The following is a 21,571-nucleotide window of genomic DNA, read 5'->3' on the forward strand; positions in this document are numbered from 1 at the left end:
GAGAAAAAAAAAGACGAAAATATAGAATAAAAATTTTCTTTTTTAATTTTTCCATCGAGACAACGATCTACAGTGAGATCCGTTATAACGAGACGCGATAAACTGCACGCGTACCGAGCGAAAATTCAAAGTCGATTTTCTCGAAAACAAAGCCTCGAACGAAAAATTTTTATTCTATATTTTCGACTTCTTTTTTCGCCTAGAATCACCCCCTTTCCGCTTGTACCACCAGTTACCAACCACTCTATATAATACGTGCGTTTTGTGAATATGTAATATGGAAAATACGAAAGTATCGTAATTTTTAGCGGGTTAAACAATTCCAGTTTGAAATTATATTCATGAAAATATCAATTTGTATAAACATCTACGGTCTAGTAAATAAATATCGTTGGGATATAAATGTTGGTCTACTATTATGGCTGGTGACACTAGTGATAATTATTCTTTCATGAAACCGAATCTTAGATACAAGTTGCAGAGAGATTCTAATTGCTAGTCTATTTGTATTTGATTGCTCGAGATTGAGTCGTTAACATTGTGCTATAGTAATTTTGCCAAGCAAATCAATCTTTCAATTAGAAATTAGAATGGATTAGACGCTCGTAGAGATCGATAATCCGAAACTTTCAACGAATGGAGAATCTTTCGATTCACGGAGGACTGCGCGCTTACCGTTAAAACTTGCAAATCAAAAACAAGCAAACCTGCTGACCACTCGTCTATCGTCTATTTTTCTAATTGTTTTACCAAGCGATATACGTATGTATGTAGATAGATGTTCTAGCAATTGTACGCTAGGGCTCGTACGTCAACTTCTATTCGACGATTACGCGATTAATCAAAACATCGATTAAGCACGATCGATCCCGCGTACAAAGCATCGATTTTCAAATCGGTAAACGAGAAATTACACGATCCCCCGTTCAATTTCTGCCTTTCAAATTCCGGACGCTTAAAGTTTTCTCATCGGGCAAGGGAAAGGAAACGATCGTGGTAATCAGTACGGGTAAATCGCGTTTCAGTACGACGTACTACGAATCCTGTTGGACGATGCGGAAGGAAGGAAGAAAATTGTAGGAAATAGAGCTGGCCCTAATTAGCAGCACGTGGAACTCGACGCGATTTGACGGGCAGCATGCGTCGCGGTTTATCGATTAATTCTCGCGTAAACCGGCCTACAAATTAATCAAGTTGTGTGTTTGCCGGTAGAATGGGTAAGATGGTGATCTCGTAACAGGGGAAGGTGAAAGTGTTCCATCCACGTAAACCTCTGTCACGTTCGTTTTCGTCCACGGATTTCTGCCGGTTATGTTACGTGTCCTCTCTCTGCTTGCGTTTCTTACGCCTCGACTACCATCCACGCTCTCGGCTTACGCTACAATCTTCCTGATCTGACTCGAGTATTCCTGATTCGGGTTATTCGAATATCGCGGCCCTTGCTTTTCTCTTCTTGTAGCCGCCGATACACGCGTTCGTTTGGTGTCTTAAATCTAGAACGTGCACTTTCGTATTTTACGAGTAACGAAATTTCTTGGGGTTTGTAGCATTTCTCATCGTTAGACTGCGAATTTCTATACATTTATAGGAGACTCGAGAGTGCATAGTTTCACAGAATGCACATAATGCGAAAAGATATAATATATAAAATATCCACGGTTTAATACTTTCCATAACATTTGATAGACGAAACAATTTTCTATGCAAGTTCTACTCTTTCAATTATATTCCGGAAAGTACGAATCTGCAGCCTATCGATCGTGGATCGTCGGCTGGAAACTGCGATAAAACGTTCGACTGACGATAATAGATGAAAGTTGCGGGAGTAGAACGATAGAAGTTGCTCTCGAAATGGATATAGAGAACGAGAAACGCGTAATCGAACGAGCGCTGTTGTAACAATTAACGAGCTTGGACTATTGCTGATGTAGCAAACAGCAGTGGAGAGAGTAAGTAGGAGGATCGATCACCGCTTTATTTAGGTTAATAGGTTCTGGAATGAGTCTTTGTAGGTTTTCGCAGTAGATAAATGGTTGCTTGTAAGTTGTACGACCGGTTAGTTTGTGGAAGATGATTTTCCATAGAAATATAAATCTATATGGGTGACACGAATTATTTTATTTTTAAATGGATAAAATTACTCGTAGAATTACTCGACGAACGAGTAGCTGGATAAATTATATTATGCCCAATTAATATCTTAACTACCATATTTTTCCTATAGTCGCTGCTGTAGACAAAATCGCTACAGAGAAATTGATCAAGCGTAAATTATTCAAACGCAGAAATATTCGCAGAAAAAACCTGGCTGTATCATGCGTCGATTTTACATTTGCTTCGGGAGAAAACGCATCTATTATGCTTAAAATGTTATTTCCATCGTTCGTGTCCGCCGAGTCACGAAAGAACCCGTGTTTTGCATCGGTAAAAAAAGATACGAGAAAGTTTTAAAACCACCTGCGTTCGTTATAACGCGGAAAACGCGATATTCGTACGATTCTATCAAAGGGAAAAAGAATGGAAAAAGAAAGAGAAAAAAGCAATTTTATCGAGTTGTTGCTCATCGAAATGGGTCTCGGGGATAGAGATCCTCGCAAACCGAACTGAAACAACGTTGTTTCCAATCGATGAACGAACGAACGAACGGTGAGAACGCAAGCTAGGAAAAATCATAGTCTCTATCGCCTCGCAATTTCTGCATCGCGCAAGAAAATAACGCGGAAATTGGCAACTTTTCTCTCTGAAAGACGCGTTCTCTATTCTCTTAGATTATCGCATTTAGATCGAACGTGTAACTCTCTTCGCGCTACGTAATGGGATATTTGTTCGTTGCGCGCGATTCTTGGGAATAATTACATTCATTTTTTATCTCAAGACGATCATAAATAATGTCGTGAATAATGTCAAATGTTGTAACTTTTTTTCTTGAACGCGTTGTAGTTGAAATCTCATTTGCGTACAAAAAGAGGAATTGTAATGTACAATGCTGCTGGTAGTAGGAAAATAAAATAAGACAGACAGACACACACACACACACACACACACATGTATATGTATATATGTACGTGCAATAAGTACCTATTACAGAAATATTATACGATGTACTACTTTTGTCACGTGCAAAATATATTCGCTTATTTGGTCGAATCAATCAAGGTTTATCACCACGATCAACGCACTCGTCGTTTTTCGCTATAGCGCTAACGAAGTTTTAAAACTTTTTCCTCGACACGTTTATGAAAATTAGCGAATATACGTTATTATATATCATGGACGTTAAAGTCGACAAGTTACCATTATAATAGAGACGTTATTTCTGCCGAAAAACGTGATTAGAAATTGACGTTTAACGACTACAAATCGACTACTCGTTTAACATTTTCAACGACGATACGTATCCTGTACACGATCCTGCTTTCTTGTTTCAGGTAAGAGTTTTGCCGACTGCTTGATCACCAAGCACCCAGCCACGTGAGTTCAGCGTAAATTAGTTTTTCTTTGAGCGACGTAAAGGAGAGATCCGTCGAAACTTGGAACACGCGTTCACGTCTCTCATTGCGTGGATTATTTCGTTCGTGACGAGTGTAATGTTTCGCTGTTTCTTAAAAAAAAAGGACGATACTCGGTGATAGCGATAACGATAGTAATAATAATGATAAATAGGATGATATTAAAATTGTTTTCATTAGAGAGGCATCACGAAACATTCTCGATTCAATGAGAAAATTTTACAGAGTTATTGCGTAACCACTTGCGACTTTCTTTCTTTAAATGACTTTCAACGGCGAAAGAAAGTATATAAGATAATCGAGCACGAGTAACGTCGATGTATGCAGTTTGTTTGAATTTCTTTCTTTTTTCTATTTTTTTTTTTTTTTATTTCTTCTATTTTTTCCTTTCTTGGAATTTCTTGATATCTTAAGCAGGAGTGTTAGATCTATGAGATGTATTTAAAACAAGAATTCGAGATGCGTGTCTTCGTGGTGAGCACGAAAGAGTTACGTAAGCTGAGATATTTAAAAAGGTGCGCCAGGAAATTATATTCTATTTTCTATCTTTTTCGTTAATTTATATATTTATATATGTTATGTTTATTATTTTTTATATTAATTTATTCTATATTTTGTACTTTTGTATTTTTTGGCAAAATATTTGAATAAAATGATTTATAGCGGTGCGTTGTAGTCTATTTTTTTTTGTCTTTTCTTCTTTTTCTAAACGCATTAGCATTGATCTCTGGAAATCTGGTCGGATCTAATCTGGATTTTGTATGAATTTTATCGCATAGCATAAGACTGCGTAATATCGTAAAACCGGTCTTATGTTAGATGTTTACAGCGAAAAGACAGATGTAACACTCTCATCGTTTGTTTAGAAACTCACGAATGACGAAATAAGTTGTAACCTATTTTATTATTTTATTCCCTTTTCGCTCGTTTTAGTATCGAATCTTTTATAATTGATATTTTAGTTCTCGTAATCTTAAATTTCTCTTATTCTCTATTTCTTTTTTACTTTATCTTTTATTATCTACTAAATGATCTACTAAATCGATTATCTACTTTACTCGAATCACATACTCTTATATCGTATTATACCGATATTTTCGATAATTTTGTTCGAGTTATTTGTTATTGAATTAAATTAAAATAATGGAAAACAGAATGAAATAGTAACGACTTTGGATAAACGTTAGGGATCGTGTTTTGCAATAGAAAAGGACTCGCATATGAAAGATTCGCTCATGAAACGCAATTAGATACCACCACATGGCAACGCCAGTAGTGAATAACGTAAAAATCTATACGTAATCTAAGCGTAAAGATCTATGTCACCGTTCCACAGCCTTGATCTGTGCTGCCTGCTATGAATATTACTCCGATTCTCGGCTTGCACGATATTTACCGAGACTATTATCGCATGTAGTCGATTTTTAAATGAATCGCACTCTTCGATTTTATTATAATCTGCAGATGTTCGCGCGGCTGTTTTTCAATACATTCAAAATGACAAGATTAACATTGTATTATTTCTCCATATTTCATACATCTTTCACTTGTCCCACGGAAATGAAAAATTGTTTACCGAACGTTCGTTTTACAAATAAGAATCGCAAACTCTATTGCAAACGAACACTCGGAAAAAATCTGATTTCGCTTATGTCTAGTTGATGGGGAAATTGTCTGCTGGACAATTCGATAATATCTTTTGTGTTTGTGGAAACTCGTAAAATCGGCTATTACGTCTTTCGTGGCCAGTGACGATCGGGTTGCTAGAAACGACAGAAATATTAAAGATTCGAAACTCTGTATATTTTCTTACGAATGAATATATGTTACTCGAGTTGGACAGAACAGAGAGAAATTTACTATGCGTAACCTATAGTTACACAAGTTTGTTATAATTCTGTCTAACACTCTGTATCAACGTTACTTGGCTTTCTCGCGAAATATCTGAAATGTCGCACCCGATTCTGATAATTTCCGTATCAATCTTTCTCACTGTATGTCTCACCTTATATCGTTTCAACGTCGGTAGATTCGTCTTGCAGTGATTCACAAAAGTATTCGAACGCTTACCACAAAAAATTTTTCTGGCTACGTATATCATGTGCATCCTACGAAATATCCTTACACATATATCTCTAAAATCTGGTTAGCGCTGTAACAAGACGCGACTATCGTGTTTAAAAAATGTATATAGAAGTTGCAAGAGATTTATTGCAAATACACGCTTATTGTTAGCGAAAAATTAGTATACAGCATAAATGATAGTCTTAAACGTATAATTAGTGTTAAAAATGCTTTCACCAAATATCGTGCTTCATCACTATGGTAAATAATTGACTGTTCAAATACTTTGCACATGCCTCCAATATAACGATGCGGCGGTCGTGTCTCGTTACAGTGCTAATGAAATTTCAAAATGTTTCGTATAATATATATCTACGTAAGAGGTTTCTATATTTCCTATACTTTGTAAAGTTCCTTCGACGACCCTGGATTATCTAACGGGCAGTCCTTAGAACTTTCTCCGGGAGAATTCTCCCGTGATGTCGGAGGAGCATGTGCCAATATATCTCCGAACAGAAACCGAACACTTTTGCGAACCGCTTACCTTCGTTAAGATGTTTACGAAGCTTCTCTCCCCATGAAGTCTGTCGATTTTCCATTAAATCCTTCGAATCGACTTCCTCTTTATTTGGATCGTCTACATGGATGGTATCGATCGGTATCGCGAATCCGTAATTCCGAATCGCCAACCAAATGGAATGAAACTACTTTCTTCTCGGTGGAATTAGACGATGAACGCAGGAACGATCGCGAGGACGCGCGATTTTCGGCAGGATCGATCGATGCAAGTGGTTCACCAGTTTCGAAACGATAGTAGAATGACGGGTAAGTATCTCGGAAAAACGATAGAGCACTGTGCCGATACTACGCTCTCTGATCGTTTTACTCTCACCGTCCTTATCCGTCTGACTAACCGATGCCTGGGTTTTCTCGTCCTTCTCGAAGGCTCCCAACCGTACGTTTGGCAGTGAAAGTATTCTCTTCCTGTGGTTACCTACGCGCACCTATCCTCCCCTCCCCCCTAACAATGTGGTAACAGCTGGTGCTTACACTAGGTTGCCATTACCTTCCGTACACACGCTTTACGTTACATCCGTAAGAGTTCCTGCCGCTTCCTTTCGGACACGCGCCTTTCTTTCGACCCATGTCTTCTACGTTTTGATTTTAGTACGATCTCTCGATCAAAGTTTCGACAGAGTATCTCTTCTTGCGACACGCGCTCTATCTATGGAAATTGCTTACATTTTTTCGAGAAAGCATCTACTCTTAAACTTAATACGCGTTTATTCGAACATTTATATAACGTTTTTGGTTTCCACCTTAAGGCTGTTTTTATTACATTTGCATTACGCCGCATAATCAAATAAGATTTATATAGTTACCGTGGTAGTGGTCAACTATTTTTTTTACACAATTATCGCGGGGAAGTAATACATTGGGATCGTATATTTGCGAGAAGATTAATGTGTGTCGTGTTGTGAAACATCTGACATCGCTACGTGACTTCCATCACGACTAGAGTTTGCAATACTACCGATGACGAGCTGCCTACGAATTTCGAGTAAGAGAAAGAAAGTTCTGTCGAACAACCCAGTTCGTCGTTCGAACACGTTTCCTCGTGTCAACCGATTTATCTTAAACGAATACCGTCGCTGTAACGACAGGCACTCGTGCCAATTACAAAGACTGGACTGCAAGAAGTAAACATTTTTCTGACTCGTTTAATACGTGGCCATTATGCGTTCTGATATTTCAAACGTGCAAAACAAATTTCAACAGAAAAGAAGAAGAGTTCCCGAAAGCTTAATTCGTCTGTTTCCCCGGTGTTCTTTCCCTTCACCTAAACGTAAATTCTTACTGAAAAATCGCGTAAGAACGACGACACAGCCATTTCTAGGACACGTTGTTCGTACGTTTGCAGTCAAGTGTAATTAAGAAATCGTTTCAATTATGGTACGAGTTTTCTTCTCGGAACCAGTACGCCGATAGATCATCTGAAAGTGCGTCTAAAATTCATCCGATGTCTGAGAATCCGATGTAAAGCTCCTGCTGAAACGAAGGACCGTCCGTTTTTCTGAGACTCGATGATCGCCCGGTGGAATGTAATTAACCGAAAAAGTTAAATCGCGCGTTGATAATCTGTTGTCGAGTGCGGGATCGGGTCAACGGTCTGGAAATATAGCAAAGTACATAACGGCCGGCTGATCGACGTCTACATCGTCCCTCGACTCGATCCTGTTTCCTAGCGTCGATTACATCCGGTTCTATTACATTCGTGCGGTAACTTCTTGGCACGCGTGTAATAACGCACACGCGTGATTACGTATCAAGCTCGATCGATATTCGACTCGTTTTTCGAAATCGCGAGACACGACAATTTTTCAGGTACATCGGGCACCGCGTTCGGTCAGGTTACGCAAAGTGCTTCTTATCGAGACAGTTCGTAATTCGAAGCTATTCGCTAAAACGTTACGCAAATTAGCGCTAGAATAATAACGATTGCGCACCTTCAATCTTATCAGTAAAGCAGCAGGTAAAACGCCACACGTAAAACAAGAAAAATTTATTTCCATGCTGCTCGTACGAGACTGAAATTATCAAGTGTATTATCGTTTACGAGTTTGTCGACGCTTATTTACTTCAAAATATAATTTACTCGCAAAGTTACAAATAGGCTCGGAATCTTTTTATCCTTTGTCACAGCTGTCACACAGTGTTATAACACGATAAAACCTAGTCTTACAAAAGTATTATTTACGAAGTCCATTATTTTCGGCTCATTTAGTTGTCAAGTGGCAGGAACGTTAAAAAAGATTCATCCAAATTGATAGAAACTATCGTGATCGATTGTAACAATAACATTCAACACCGGTTAACATCTTGACGAACCGTGTACTTAATTTTATCGTATTATCGATAAGATTTGAAACAAACAATTTATATTTCAGGTAACGTATATTTGCTGGTCACGTAAGAAAATAGTAGATAACGTTCTTTATCGCTGGTTTCCCATTAATTCGTATATGTTTAATACAAAGTGACCAAAATTCACGCACGCTTACGAGCGTCAGTGTATATGTAAAACATATTTCTTTCGCACTCGTCGTTTTAAAATAACTGCTCCAATATAAAGCGTCTAAAATAGCGATCGAAAGAGATGGTTCGGTGAACATCCCCTGTAACATGAAAATCGACACTGTATCGTTGTCGGCGTCCTAAAATTCACAACCTTGACCATTATTACATGTACCTTACCTGGAATTTTAAATCAATCCTTGTTCCAATAGGTATCTCTGTACATGCTTTTCCAACTTCCCTTCACCTAACTTTCACCGCCCTATGGCCAATCGTATTCAAGATTATTTCGTGATTGGTCTAGTCTCGCTCGCGTAAGACTCGGTATTTGAATTATTTTTCGAAACGTGCGCCAGTCTCGCTGGATTCGATCGACCCACTGTTTTCCATTCGACGAGTTTGAATTTTCCAATAAACTTGTTGCCATTGTTGGCTACTAAATATTTCTTAAATATTTGTTTTTCGTTAAAGTGTGACACGTGTATGTTATGTGTGTTGTGAGTTGATTTTGCGCAGTTTAGGAAAAGAAACGAGAACAGATGGACTTGGGATTGTTTGTTAAAAAAATTGATCAGACTGGCGTATTTTAAATGTTTTGTGGTTCGTTACATTTTGATTACGCAGTTATTGGAAGGAAAAAAACGAGTGTAATTTGTTGATTGAAAAATTTCGCTATGTTTAATAACCCTGATCGTGTCGTTTATCGTACTTATCTGGTTTTTGAAAAAAAAAATTGTACCGCGTTTTTTATCGATTCTCTCGATTATAACATAAGTATTGGGTCAGGTATTTTCGAATATCGACGAATCGTATGGAAACCTCGAGCAAGGGTCTATAGCACATTTTAACCACAGTTTGATTAACAGTAAAGCATGAATCTGCAATCTCTGCCGATCATTTTTAGTAGATACAGGGTTTCGTCAGAGGAAGATGTAACGTTGAGCACAAGAAACACGTTAGCCGTTTGAAAGTTATGGAACAGCGTAACTTAAAAATCGCTTTTATTCGAGGTTTCCATTTAATTCGCGCGTGAAATTGACAGTGTCGTTAGGTGCGATAGAACTTGCATCGAACTAATTCGTTTCCGGTTATAGTTGATATCGCCTCGATAACGTGGACGTTGCACCGTGTTACGCAGGCTCTGTAAAAACACGCGTTACTTTCTAATGGTACGCGAGTATTACGCGTAAGCGATCAATTATCAATTACTGCGTTACGCACGCGCAATTCCACTTTTCGTTTCCTTCATTTTTAATCTAGCGTATTTCAGGTTTACTCGTGTTCGCAAGGAACAGGCGAGAGCGGGGTTTACAATAGTAGCGAATCGTAATCGACGAAAAGGAAATAGGAGAAATCGTGATATTTTCTTTGGGCTTCTCTCGATGATAACATCGAGTAATTTATTAATGCATTTGGAATTAATTAATTCTTCTTCGACTCGCAAAAAGAATGCTGTAATAGCAAAGTTCGAGTCATAAATGCTATCCGCCATTTATTTCCATCTGATAAATATTCATCCAAAGCAATTATACATATTACTTCGCTTCTCACACTACTGCGTTAAAGTTAATTTGTGAACGACCAAAAACGGCGAACGAGATTTTGAAAGAGCCTCCCGACGATACGAAAAATTAGGCAATTCTTAAACAATCTAAATTCTTCAAGGTGAATATTCGATGCTATCTTTGGTAGTTCAGCGGACATTTGTACCCGACGGGGCCACCATCGTCCCAATTACGCCATCGCCTGATGCCGCTTAAGAAAGTGGGAGTCTAAGAAAGTGTTCGTCGTGTCTAGCTTTAAGCGGCTTCGCTCTTGTCATAACTGCTTTCTTTTATTATAGTTATATCCCCTGTAAAATATCCCCGTACCTTGTACCGACGTGAATCGGAAATACGAATGAACTCACGCCCCGTTGCAAACGTAACACGACCGATCACGGCACGACTTTCACTGTCCTCACCTTTCTTCGCACGATGTACCTAAGAATTTGTAAAATTCGCCAGTTTTGCCCTGTATTCGTTTTTCCATCTCTATGATCAAATGTCAAGGCTAAAGGATTTTAAATGGTCGAGGCGTTTTCTAAACTATCGACGATGTTTCTTTCCGATATATTCCACCGCTGCGTTAGAGCCAATCGACAAGATACCTCGCTCTCGTTCCTTTGTCCAATTACGAGTTTTAATCCCATTACGTTCCTTCGACCATTTTTGACCGTCTTATCATTCTTGACAGTCTTATCAGTATATATGTTTCCCAGATTGGATTTTATGCTAAATGTCTTCGTAGAATATTACAAATTCCTTTTGCTCGCTGAAATGGGAACAAGATTAAAATATGACAATTCGAAGATGTCAGCAGCTTTAAAGTAACTAGATATTAGGTCGCAGCTACCAACTCTCCGTAATTGCAATAAGTTTAATAGTTTAAAACGAAATGCAAAAGCGACGTATCTCTTGATCGTGAACGTGTCGATATTGATTTATTTGCCATTGATAAAATAATAGTTATAAGATAAGATAAAATAATAATATTTATCGAATTCCGAAATGATTGTTTAACAAGTTATATCGTTTCGTTAGATGACTATGAGCAAATAACGGTCGTCTAAAATCAAGTACTAGGAATAAACGAAACTATGTACGAGCGTGTTTGACGCCATGGCTGTGTATGTAAAATAACACGTACATATAAAGACAATTGTCATAGTCTATACTGAAACACATAGGTATATATCACATTTTAAAAAAACTAATTCGTCTATTACGATGTACTTCGGTACGCCCTAACGGTGTCTATCGTTGCTTTCCATCTTCAACTTCTTTCGGAACGGTCTACTTGCAGTGAAACCTCGGTGAATCGAGATATACGCGATACAAAATCTTAAAATAGACGCAAACCGTCCGCGAATAAAGCAAGAAAAAACGATTTCACGATCATTGAGATAGGGAAATCTAACGTAGTTTGAATCGTATTGTTGCGCTACGAGTCTGGTATTATTACCAGATCCAAACGAGATTCGTTTAGATCGAGGATATATCAGTGTTTGCACACGCAAATTTAAGATGGCTCGGTGAAAGTAAGAAACTCCGGAACGCAAACGTAAAGTCGCATCGACTGAATTTTCCATAGCATGGAATCCTTTCCTTATTCGCAATGGATGCGTATACTAGTTGAATGTTCGACGCATCGTGCCGATCGAGGTAGAAAATTGAATGTTATTAGGTACGCTTTTAGTAGAAATTTGTAAAGCTGATATTAAGTATGAACAAAAGAAAAATTGAGTATTTGAGTGTGGTTGACGCGTTGCCATTGAGTTTCGCAGGGATAAACGCGGTGCAACATTCGCGGGGAGACGTCAGGATTCGATAGAGGCTCGAATAAAGATCGCGATTAATTTCTGTCATAGTTGGTTTCATCGTATCACAGTCTCCTGGTAGGAAAGAAACTGGCGCGCACGCGAAGCCTCTCTCATCGATCAGTTGTTCTCAACCTTTTCGAAGTTGCGAAACACTTTCGAGATTATAAGGAAAATTGCCAGCGCACCGATAATCGCTAATCGTAATGTCGTGAAACAGATAACGAAAATGTACGTAAACGTAGTTTCTCTTAAAATTTATAGTTGGCAGATTATATAACGGTAAAAAAAAGAACACAAATGACAAAGAAAACGTTATATCGGTAAAAACTGTAGCTAAAATAATTCGTTTAATTTCGCGGAATAGTAATACTCCAGGAAACAGTGGTTAAAAACCACTAACTCGATCGATCTTTTTTCGGTAAATCATTTTTAACCAGCTGCTATATGTATCAAAATGTTGCCCTAAATGTTTCGTCTCGGTATTCCAACAATTGAGATTTTTGTATACTCGTGCTCGGTTGGTCCTCGTTGCGTGCAATTATGGCAACCACGAAAACTTGCGATCCGATTTACTCGATTTGTCTCTTCGGTTTATGAGCCCTTTTTCCGGAAACGATTATCCTAGTTGAGCTAACGATACATAGGCACAGTAGTAGGGTGAAAGAAAGAAGGTGGACTGTGAACGTTATTTCATTTGGATTTCATGGGAATCTTAAACGGGTATCATACAGAGTGTTCGGAGTACGATCGTCAAATTGAATTACACAGACCGTTTATCTCTGGATGGGTTCGAGTACATAGAGTCGTAGCGTAGCCCGAACGAGTGCGTGCGTTTTAAAGCAAATGGTAAGACAACAAGAGGTTAATTGCAAGGTGCTCGTTCAGCGCAACGACGAGCGAGATTCGCATAAAAATAACGAAGATTCTGCCTAATTCAACGCGCGCCAGGAAACTAGGAAGCGGAAACGCGATGCAGAAAGCAACGGGAGAATTCGTATCCTACAACGAAACTTTTGGCACGGAACCTGGTTACGTAAAGCGATTCGCTCGTGAAACGAAAGTTCGCCCACGATCCACGTTCTTCCGAGTTCGCATTACACGCTCTCGTCTCGCGATCCAGGTATGCTCCGTGAGAGCAATTAGATAAAGACAGAAATCACTGGATAGATCGATGAGGTGATGTGAGAATATTCGATCGATGCGCGTAGATAGGCGGCATACAAATAAAATTGATGAACTAAAATTTCTAAAGTAGCGATTGACGCGATTCGTGTGATTTCCTTGCTTTTCATTTCAAATTCGAACAGAGATCATTGTCCTTGCTCGCTGATGCGAGACATAGCGCGAGTTAGGTCAGAAGAAGTTATTAGAAAGATGATAGCGGTTAAGAAACGACTTAAAATACAGAGCTTTATTTACATTCCGTAGGTGATATGATATAAATAAAGCGATATAAATGAGGAGTACATATATATATATATATATATATGTCGGAGATGAAAGGAAAACCGGAGCAGCCTTCCCTTTGCAATTTTGGGAAAATCCTCTAATGCTTTAGCCTAGATTTTATCATAGCTGTAATTAAGCAATTGTTGTCATTCGATCTGATTGTAATTGTTCGAGATTTGTGATAGCGAAATTCGGCTCGAGGTTGATAACTGGTCGCCGAACGTAGCCACGGTCACGGGATGAACGTTTTGCCTGACGGAGGTGTGTAGTGGTTGTATGGTTCTCCCTAGAAATGTGGTTGTGGCGGCATACGGTCTCAAGAACGGGAAGTCTGGACTAGGATATCGGGCTTTTTCCCAACATTCCAGACGGAAAGTCCCCCTGTCCTTTCATCTCCGACATATAAAAAATTATGTTTGTTTTATTTACATATGTAAAATATCCTGTATCTATTAATGTTGTAATCTAGCTTTTTCTAATCTACCGCCCTTTATATACACAATTCCTATATTTTTATAGGTAACTAATTAACCTTAATATTGTATTATTATACGAGGTTTGCTGCTCTCGTCGAACGTCTGTATTTCTGTGAGAAATGGCACGTTTAAATTATTCTTTCCGAATAGAGAATATATTTACAAATTATTTATATTAATAGGAAATAAATAAAAATTTACCGATAAATATTACTGATAAACGCGGAAAGGTATAAAGCTATTTTGTTAGGTAGCAAGGTACGTTTGTTTGGTTTATCCGAGAGTACTTATATCTCTTGGAGATGAGGTACAGGTGTAACGGTTTGGTATCATTGGTGGCTTTCGTTATGAGTTTTCCCGCAAGTCGTCCTTGAAAGTTAAGTCGTTGTGAAAAATACATGCGTTTAGTGCTTTCTTACGCGTTTGGAGGCGAGTATCGCTGATTTTCCAGCAAACCGAGCTGGGAGAAACATCTTTTTCTGCGAAGAAGCGTTACTCCGTTAATCGCGTTTTCACGTTCTAAGCATTTTAAACAACGGAAATCGTTTCAAAGGGTCGTTGATCCTTCCTGTGTCGACTACCTTCCCACGTATCGTTCTCTCTTGTACATCCAGTCCTCCTTGATAATATCGCTTGCCTTTTCACCGATCATAATAGTAGGAGCGTTCGGATTTCCACTGACGATCGTGGGCATGATCGACGCGTCTGCCACTCTCAACCCTTTCACCCCGTACACTCTTAATCTCGGATCCACGACAGCCGTAGAGTCGCTCTTTGGACCCATTTTGCAGGTTCCGGTGGGATGATAAATCGTAAAAGTGAAATGTCGAATCGCGCATTCCCAATAATCGTAAGTGTCGAATAGATACCTGTGGCATCCAGGCATACGAATAGTGTGTGGCCTGGAACCGAATCTCTGAAAGGCCGTCGTGTTGGATAACTGTAACGCGATCCTTATGCCATCGATAAGAACGTCCATGTCCTCTTTGTGGGTGAAATAATTCGGATTAATATCTGGATATACTAATGGGTTCTTGCTCTTTAAGCGCAGCCAACCGGAACTTCTGGGTCTCAATAGAAGCGGCAGAATGGACCAGGTTTCAGCGTGAGTCAGCGGTTTGTACATGGTATTGTACACTCTATCTCGCAGACCTAAGATCTTCTTAATCTGATCTCCACCGTCGGAATTGACAGAACTTGGGCCGAAATGGAACTGAACATCAGGATAGTCGTCCGATTTGTTCGCGTATCTGGTGTTGACGAAGGCCAATCCTTCTATTCCGGGATTGGTCATCGGACCCCTTTCGTTTAGAACGTACTCCAGCATCACGGGAATGGTTTGATAACGGTCCTTCTTGAGGCTGATTGGTTCGTTGACTACGAACGTCAGTCCACCAAGACCCACATGGTCCTGAAGATTGTCGCCGACTCTCAAGTCCGATATCACGGGTATATCGAACTCCGCCAAGTGTTCTCTAGGCCCGATTCCGGATAACATCAGCAGTTGGGCCGAGTTGATCGTGCCAGCCGATAAAACGATCTCCCGTCTGACTCTTATTACTTGCTGACGACCACCCCTAAGGATCTCGATACCGGTGGCTCTCTTGTCGTCGTTGAACATCACCTTCAACGCTTGCGAGTTCATCGCTATATGGAGATTCTGCCTGTGCTTCACCGGTCTCAGGAACGCTTTCGCGGTGGAGCAACGACTGCCTCGACGTATCGTTGACTGGGTTAACATGAAACCGGTCTGACGCGCGCCGTTTATGTCTCGATTCTCATAGCCAAGCTCCTGACCAGCTTGCAAAAACGCGATCGATAACGGTGTTCTCCACGGAGACTCTTGCACGGTCAGGTAACCACCCATGGCATGATAGGGCGTCCTTGCGAGGTAGGGATTGCGGTTGTCCTCGGATTTCAGGAAGTACGGCAGAACCTCGTCGTAACTCCAGCCGACGTTGCCCAGTCTGGCCCAATTGTCGTAGTCACGGCTGAAATAATTAAGATCGTTATGGCGAAAGATGACGGGAAACGCGGGGCGCGACGACAAACGAAATTAAAATATCTCTCTGTTAATCCTGTCTACACGTAAACTTGTTATATTTCAGCTCATGTATAAATTTATAAGATACAAACTTCCGTCACAATTTTCTTTTAGATTCCGATAATGTACTTTTTATATTTTTCTTTCATATCGATTCTTTTTTCTTTTTATGCCTCGCGTAATCGATCGTTAAACGAGATAACTAGAAAATCCATCACTATCGAACTACGTTGTCCACTTTTGAAAAAAAAATCAAAGATTCGATTAATCGATCCTGAATTACCGATTACCCCGGACATAAATCATGGCGTTCAACACGCTGCTGCCACCAAGCACCTTTCCACGTGGCCAGTTGCATCTATCGCCGATCATGGCGAGGCAATAAGCCGAAACGGTCGGTGGCGAAGTTTGGTATTTCCAATCCATTTCCGAGAACTGACTATACGCAGCCAATACGGGGACGTCCGAAATTTCATTTTCGTCACCGCCCGCTTCCACGAGCAACACAGTCCAATTCGATACCTCTGACAATCTCGATGCTATCACCGCACCCGCGCTTCCTCCACCGATCACTATGAAATCGTACATTCGTAGAAGCTGAAACGAAAAACATAAGTTAATCGTATGCAAGCAACGTTCGTACGATACTTGATCGATTTGAAAAGCGATATCTTGGAACTTTTGGAATTTGTTCGAAACGGTGAATCGAAAGCGACTCGACTCAGGTTTAAAGATCTATGTGTCTGTTTTGCCGACTGTCGGTAACGACGACTATGGATTTCTGCTTAACGAACAGTTCGATGAAAATAACGTTACTGAAGGGAACAGTTTTATAACTGATGTATAACAACGAACTCTCTTTGCGTCACTCGCGTGCATTTATGATTCTACAAAAGCGTTTTGTATGGTTTACGTATATTAATATTCGAAAAATACCTGGTAGGTATCGGTTGGATGAGATTCTGGATCCGCTTGGTTGTAGCGAAATACGGAGAAGCCGATCGCTAGGAGAGGAATCAGGCTGAATCCGAGGACCGATGCAGTACCTAGCAAAGTAGTTACCCCTATTGCCATTTCCACTTAATTCCACCTCGTGAGAACCACGTCTATTCGGCGAGACTGATGTGGCGCTCGAAACTTCCACGAACGCCAAATTATCTAAAATTTACAAAATTTAATTGTAGTAGTCTGTTTCGACCACTCGCGGAGAGACGCGATCGCGAGGAAGCACGCCAACGGTGCAAGCACGATGTTGACTGTTTGAAAGATGGAAAATCAGTAAAGTTCGGTGATGATGCTGTGGCGGAGGAAAACTAAGGATGGCTGTGTTTAGCGCACGGGATCATTGGATTTGTTGGTGACGATTTTGGCTAAGAGAGCGAGGGAAATAGGCTTCGTTGTTACTTGGTTATTTGCTATAGTGGTGGGTGAGGAAGGATGCTAATCGCTTTCGAGATAAAGTTGCTAGTGGAAGGCCTTCATACGTGAGAAAAGGCAACTTTCCCGTGTCAACCCATGGTGGACAATAAACTTTAGGAAACAATTCAGCGAAAGAATATCTGTTCGGTTCGAAGGATCTCGACTAGGAAATTCCTGAGATTTACGAAGGGTACGCAGTAAGGATCCGAAGACATCTAGCTGTCCGCGAGAATTGATTGTAATTTTAATAAATAAATAAAAACACAAAAAAAAAATCTAGCTGTCATCTCGCCCGCGGTGTGTGGCCTGGTTTACGTAGAGTGTTGCCCGACGCAACATAGTCTATACTAGTTTCTATCATTGTAGCGATCACGAAACGGATGAAAAAAATTGCGCGCGCCAAATAATTATCAGTTAGAAAATCATATGAATATTTATTCGAATAACGAACGGAATATTAAATTATACAGAGGTTGCTAATAAGCAGAAATATAAGATTACTTCCAATTAAAAGCAAATTGTTTAAATAACTCTTCGTTAATAGCCGCGAACGTGTCATTTATCATACCGGTTATCGTAATTGGATTGAATTTCCGAACAAATAAATTTATGGTGTTCCCTTTTTTCCTTGTTTCGTTAAAACATATTTGCCACTGTGGAAAGTATAATATGTTCGTTCCTTCCTTTTTCATATATTACGTATTCGAATAACGTTCAATCACGACATTCCAATCGCTGTAAATTTAAACTTTTTAACATTCACTATTACAAGTAGCGACCACTATTGTAAATAACTTTTCAACCGTTTTAAACCATTTTGTCAATGTCGATTGCCCGGATATTTTATACGGTCACATTTGTTCGTCCTCGTTCTACGTGTTGCACTTTTTCATGACACCACCAGCTTTCTCGAGCAAGCTTCCGAGCTTGTGCACGCGGAAAAGTTTAAAACGTTTGGCGATTCGTGTATACGACGAACGTGTGCCGGCAAATGGCAGCGAGAAAACACAGCACCAGCGGCACTGACTCGAACACCGAGTGCCGAGAGTGAAAACCAAACGTGGCGAGAGGCGCCTCCTTTCCCGAGGCCTCCTGAAATCACGTCCTGAGCCCGTACCGTTTGTTCGCTGGTTTGCGTGGCCGGTCTTTTCCGCTGCGCTTCTCCATCTAGATTACGCGATCGCCCTTTTTCCTTTTGTTTGCTAATCTATCTACGGCTCTTTTCCATTTTCATTTATTCTCCTTCCACCTAATCTCTGAGCGTGTGAACCGTATCTTAAGAAAATTTGTTCTATGATATATAGATGAGAGGAAAGAAATATGAGAAGAGCTTCGGAATGTCGAGGCTCAGCTATCGCAAATTACGAGCACAAAGAAACTTTTAATACATAGCGAAGGGAAAATATTTTGATTTATTTAATTCTTTATTAAAGTCACAAAAATACACTTGGACCTATTCCATCGATTTAAAACAATACCGAAAGTGCGGTATATTAACTAAAGAATGTACCTACGTATCTGACGAAAGCCATCCCAAGCCGTCAGAAATAATGGAAAGTTTTTCAAAGTGGTACGAAACCAATAAGCTCGTAATTAAGGCTAATTAAATACAGCAATATACGAATAATACGAATTATAAGTATTTTTAAATGTAGGAAAATTATACGTGTACTTTCCAAGTGAGAGAGATAGAGAGAGAGAGAGAGAGAGAGAGAGAGAGCGAGAGAGAAAGAGAGAGAGAGAGAGAAAAGGAGCACAGCCAGATCCTTATACGTATCTCGCTAAGATTTCGTTTGTAATCTCGTATTTCCTAGTTATTTTCGTTTGTCCGATCATTTGCAAAATATTTTCGTCCGTTTCGTTGCCCGGTAAAATCTAATTTCTCCAAACAGAACTGCATCATTATGGAATCGTTCCAACGTTCGCCATAAAGGGAACCGAATTAAGAGTCTTTGTACGCGTGTCGGGTCATGAGTCTTTCTCTTTGCCTCCGTGACGGAAGCCACGGAATCTCGCATCGAACCACGCGGATACTTTCTCTCGTCTTCTACGGTCCGCGTGCCATTCAGGATGGTTGACGCTTTTGTGCATCGAATTCGGTCGCTCGTGCATCGTTTCTAGTTCGCGTCTTCTGACTCGCTCCGTTTTTCCAGTTAACCTTGGCCTTCGATCGAAAATTGCGGTGAAAGAAACCTCGGTCTTCCTCCTCCTACTCCGAATGGCCTCGTTCGCCACTTCCGCATCGCTTCACTCGTTCGACATCATCGTTACTAATTCTAAAATTTTCGAACGTAACACGAGCGTTTAGCGTTGCGAGATACCGTTGCCGAGATTCGTTATCGAGACGAATGACTAACTTATAAAATTATTGAGTAAATTAGAGTAAATGATAAGACTTGGCCTGTTGTTTTATGAAAACGCGAATGAGCTTATTACTCGATCTAAGAATTTTTATATCATTCGTTTCAGAATTAACAACTGTATGAAAATACAAATCCTTAAAACGTTTATCCGGAAAACAACAAATAGAGGTATTCATACGAATGCTGCCATTAAAAAGAGACGTAATATCTCGTCTTTCCACTGCGAAAATATCGACAGTGTCCGTATTGTGTAAGTAACGATGAAATCATCCGAATCTTGGCGTTAGAATTTAATCTCGGAATTAAGATTAATAATCCGTGGAAGACACAATGTCTGTGTTGAAATAATATTATGTGATATTTATTAAACAATTATTACAAGAAATATAAGTGTGTTGTGGAATATAGATAGTTGGCTAGTTATTCTCGGACTAGTCAGTCCGATTGACTTAGTGACCCATGGCCCTTGAAAAGGTTGTGAACCCCACTCTCTATGCGGTAGCGAGTGTGACCTGTGTAGGTGTCTGTGTGGCGTCACACGTGCCACGGAACGTTCTAGTAACTTCTCGACGTGCCCAATGTTCCATCCATATCCTTACGCTTCTTCCGCCGAATTCTCGAATTCATGCATGCGCTGGTACATCTCACGAACGCACGCTAGTGGGGGATATCGCTGGGCAACGAAGGGAAGAATCCGTTCGATCAATCATCTCATCTGTATGCGATTGATATCGTTGTATTTCAACACTTGGTCCAATCTATTTCGTCCTGTCATTCGCGATTCGATTCTCGTCGAAGTAACATAGAGTGTTCTGTTAAAAATTTCAAACTACGATACTAGATGGCGCGTGACAGATTATCGTTACTACCTATGCTCGCGTTTCTCGTGAACGTACATTTTTGCTGTATCGTGGGTTAAACGTGACGCAACCTTTTCGATTTCCTCAGACTTTATTAATTAGAGCGAGGAAATTACGATTTCTCGTCGTTTTTGTTTCGTCGCTGAAACGTAAAATTCTTCGGCTGCGTATGCGTTTTAATTCGTAATTTTATCGTTCGCGATCGCAATCGGCGTTACATTTTACAAACTTTCGGTGGTTGGCATGTTTCGCTGAAAACAATGTAGCGCCATTGAAAGCAGCTTGACGCGAATGTCCCCGAAAGTTATTCCAATGTGTACTACTTTCTTTGAATAGCTTTGTTCAGGTTGTTACGCGATTTTCTGCCACAACTGCGTTCTAGATTTATTTATTTAATTGGTTTCTTTTTAGTTCGACACACGCAGCATTTAATACGCGTAATCATGAATGTATGCATATGGTAGTACAATCGATGAATTATGTGGCGAAATTACGCTTAAAATTAAAAGGTAAAAAACGATGCTTCGATTTTTCCGCTGATAAATCGATTTTGTCTAAATTCGGTATAATTTCTGCGTTTGGGTTTAGAATTTTTATTTCTCTTTATAGCTATATCTGACGAGTCATCGCGTTGCCTGTTCATTTATACAGGATGCTCCAGCGATTATCACCAATCGTAGTCGGCAATGAGTTCACTGTGCGGAAGTATAGAATACAATTTTGTCTGTGATAAAATCAAATTTGAAAATTTATGCGAATTAGTATTGGCTAATTAGCGAATAAACGAAAATTTTATCCTCTCGTAAACGAAGCGTCATACGGATGAATCTTATTTTATATTTTTGGCTTATCTTTTCACGTAAAATTCCCCTTTTTCCGATTGTATCACGATTGATCGAACACTACGTAGAAATTCCAGTCCTTCGCGATTACCAAATGGCTTATCTAAGA

At 39.8% G+C, this 21,571-nt stretch overlaps 3 protein-coding genes across 3 annotated transcripts in view; 1 reads left to right on the forward strand and 2 right to left on the reverse strand.

The window, feature by feature from the left end:
* Nucleotides 1–6,700, reverse strand: part of LOC100745361 (glucose dehydrogenase [FAD, quinone]) — a 10,539-nt gene extending 3,839 nt beyond the window's left edge. The window contains exon 1 of the mRNA XM_012394618.3: nt 6,118–6,700. The gene's annotated coding sequence lies outside the window, so the exon portion shown is untranslated. The remainder of the gene's footprint in view (nt 1–6,117) is intronic.
* LOC100744760 (flotillin-2) overlaps nt 1–21,571 on the forward strand; it is an 89,880-nt gene that overhangs the window by 10,378 nt on the left and 57,931 nt on the right. The window lies entirely within an intron of this gene.
* LOC105682153 (glucose dehydrogenase [FAD, quinone]) lies at nt 13,869–18,527 on the reverse strand. Its single transcript, XM_012394601.3, has 4 exons — nt 17,966–18,527; nt 16,915–17,136; nt 16,262–16,575; nt 13,869–15,925 (listed from the first exon to the last, which is right to left on the reverse strand). The coding sequence occupies exons 2-4, from the start codon at nt 17,050–17,052 to the stop codon at nt 14,512–14,514; spliced, it is 1,866 nt and encodes a 621-aa protein (XP_012250024.1). The 5' UTR covers nt 17,053–17,136; nt 17,966–18,527; the 3' UTR covers nt 13,869–14,511.

This window comes from Bombus impatiens, unplaced genomic scaffold (assembly GCF_000188095.3).
Source record: "Bombus impatiens unplaced genomic scaffold, BIMP_2.2 scf_0096, whole genome shotgun sequence".
Taxonomy (NCBI): Eukaryota; Metazoa; Arthropoda; class Insecta; order Hymenoptera; family Apidae; genus Bombus; species Bombus impatiens.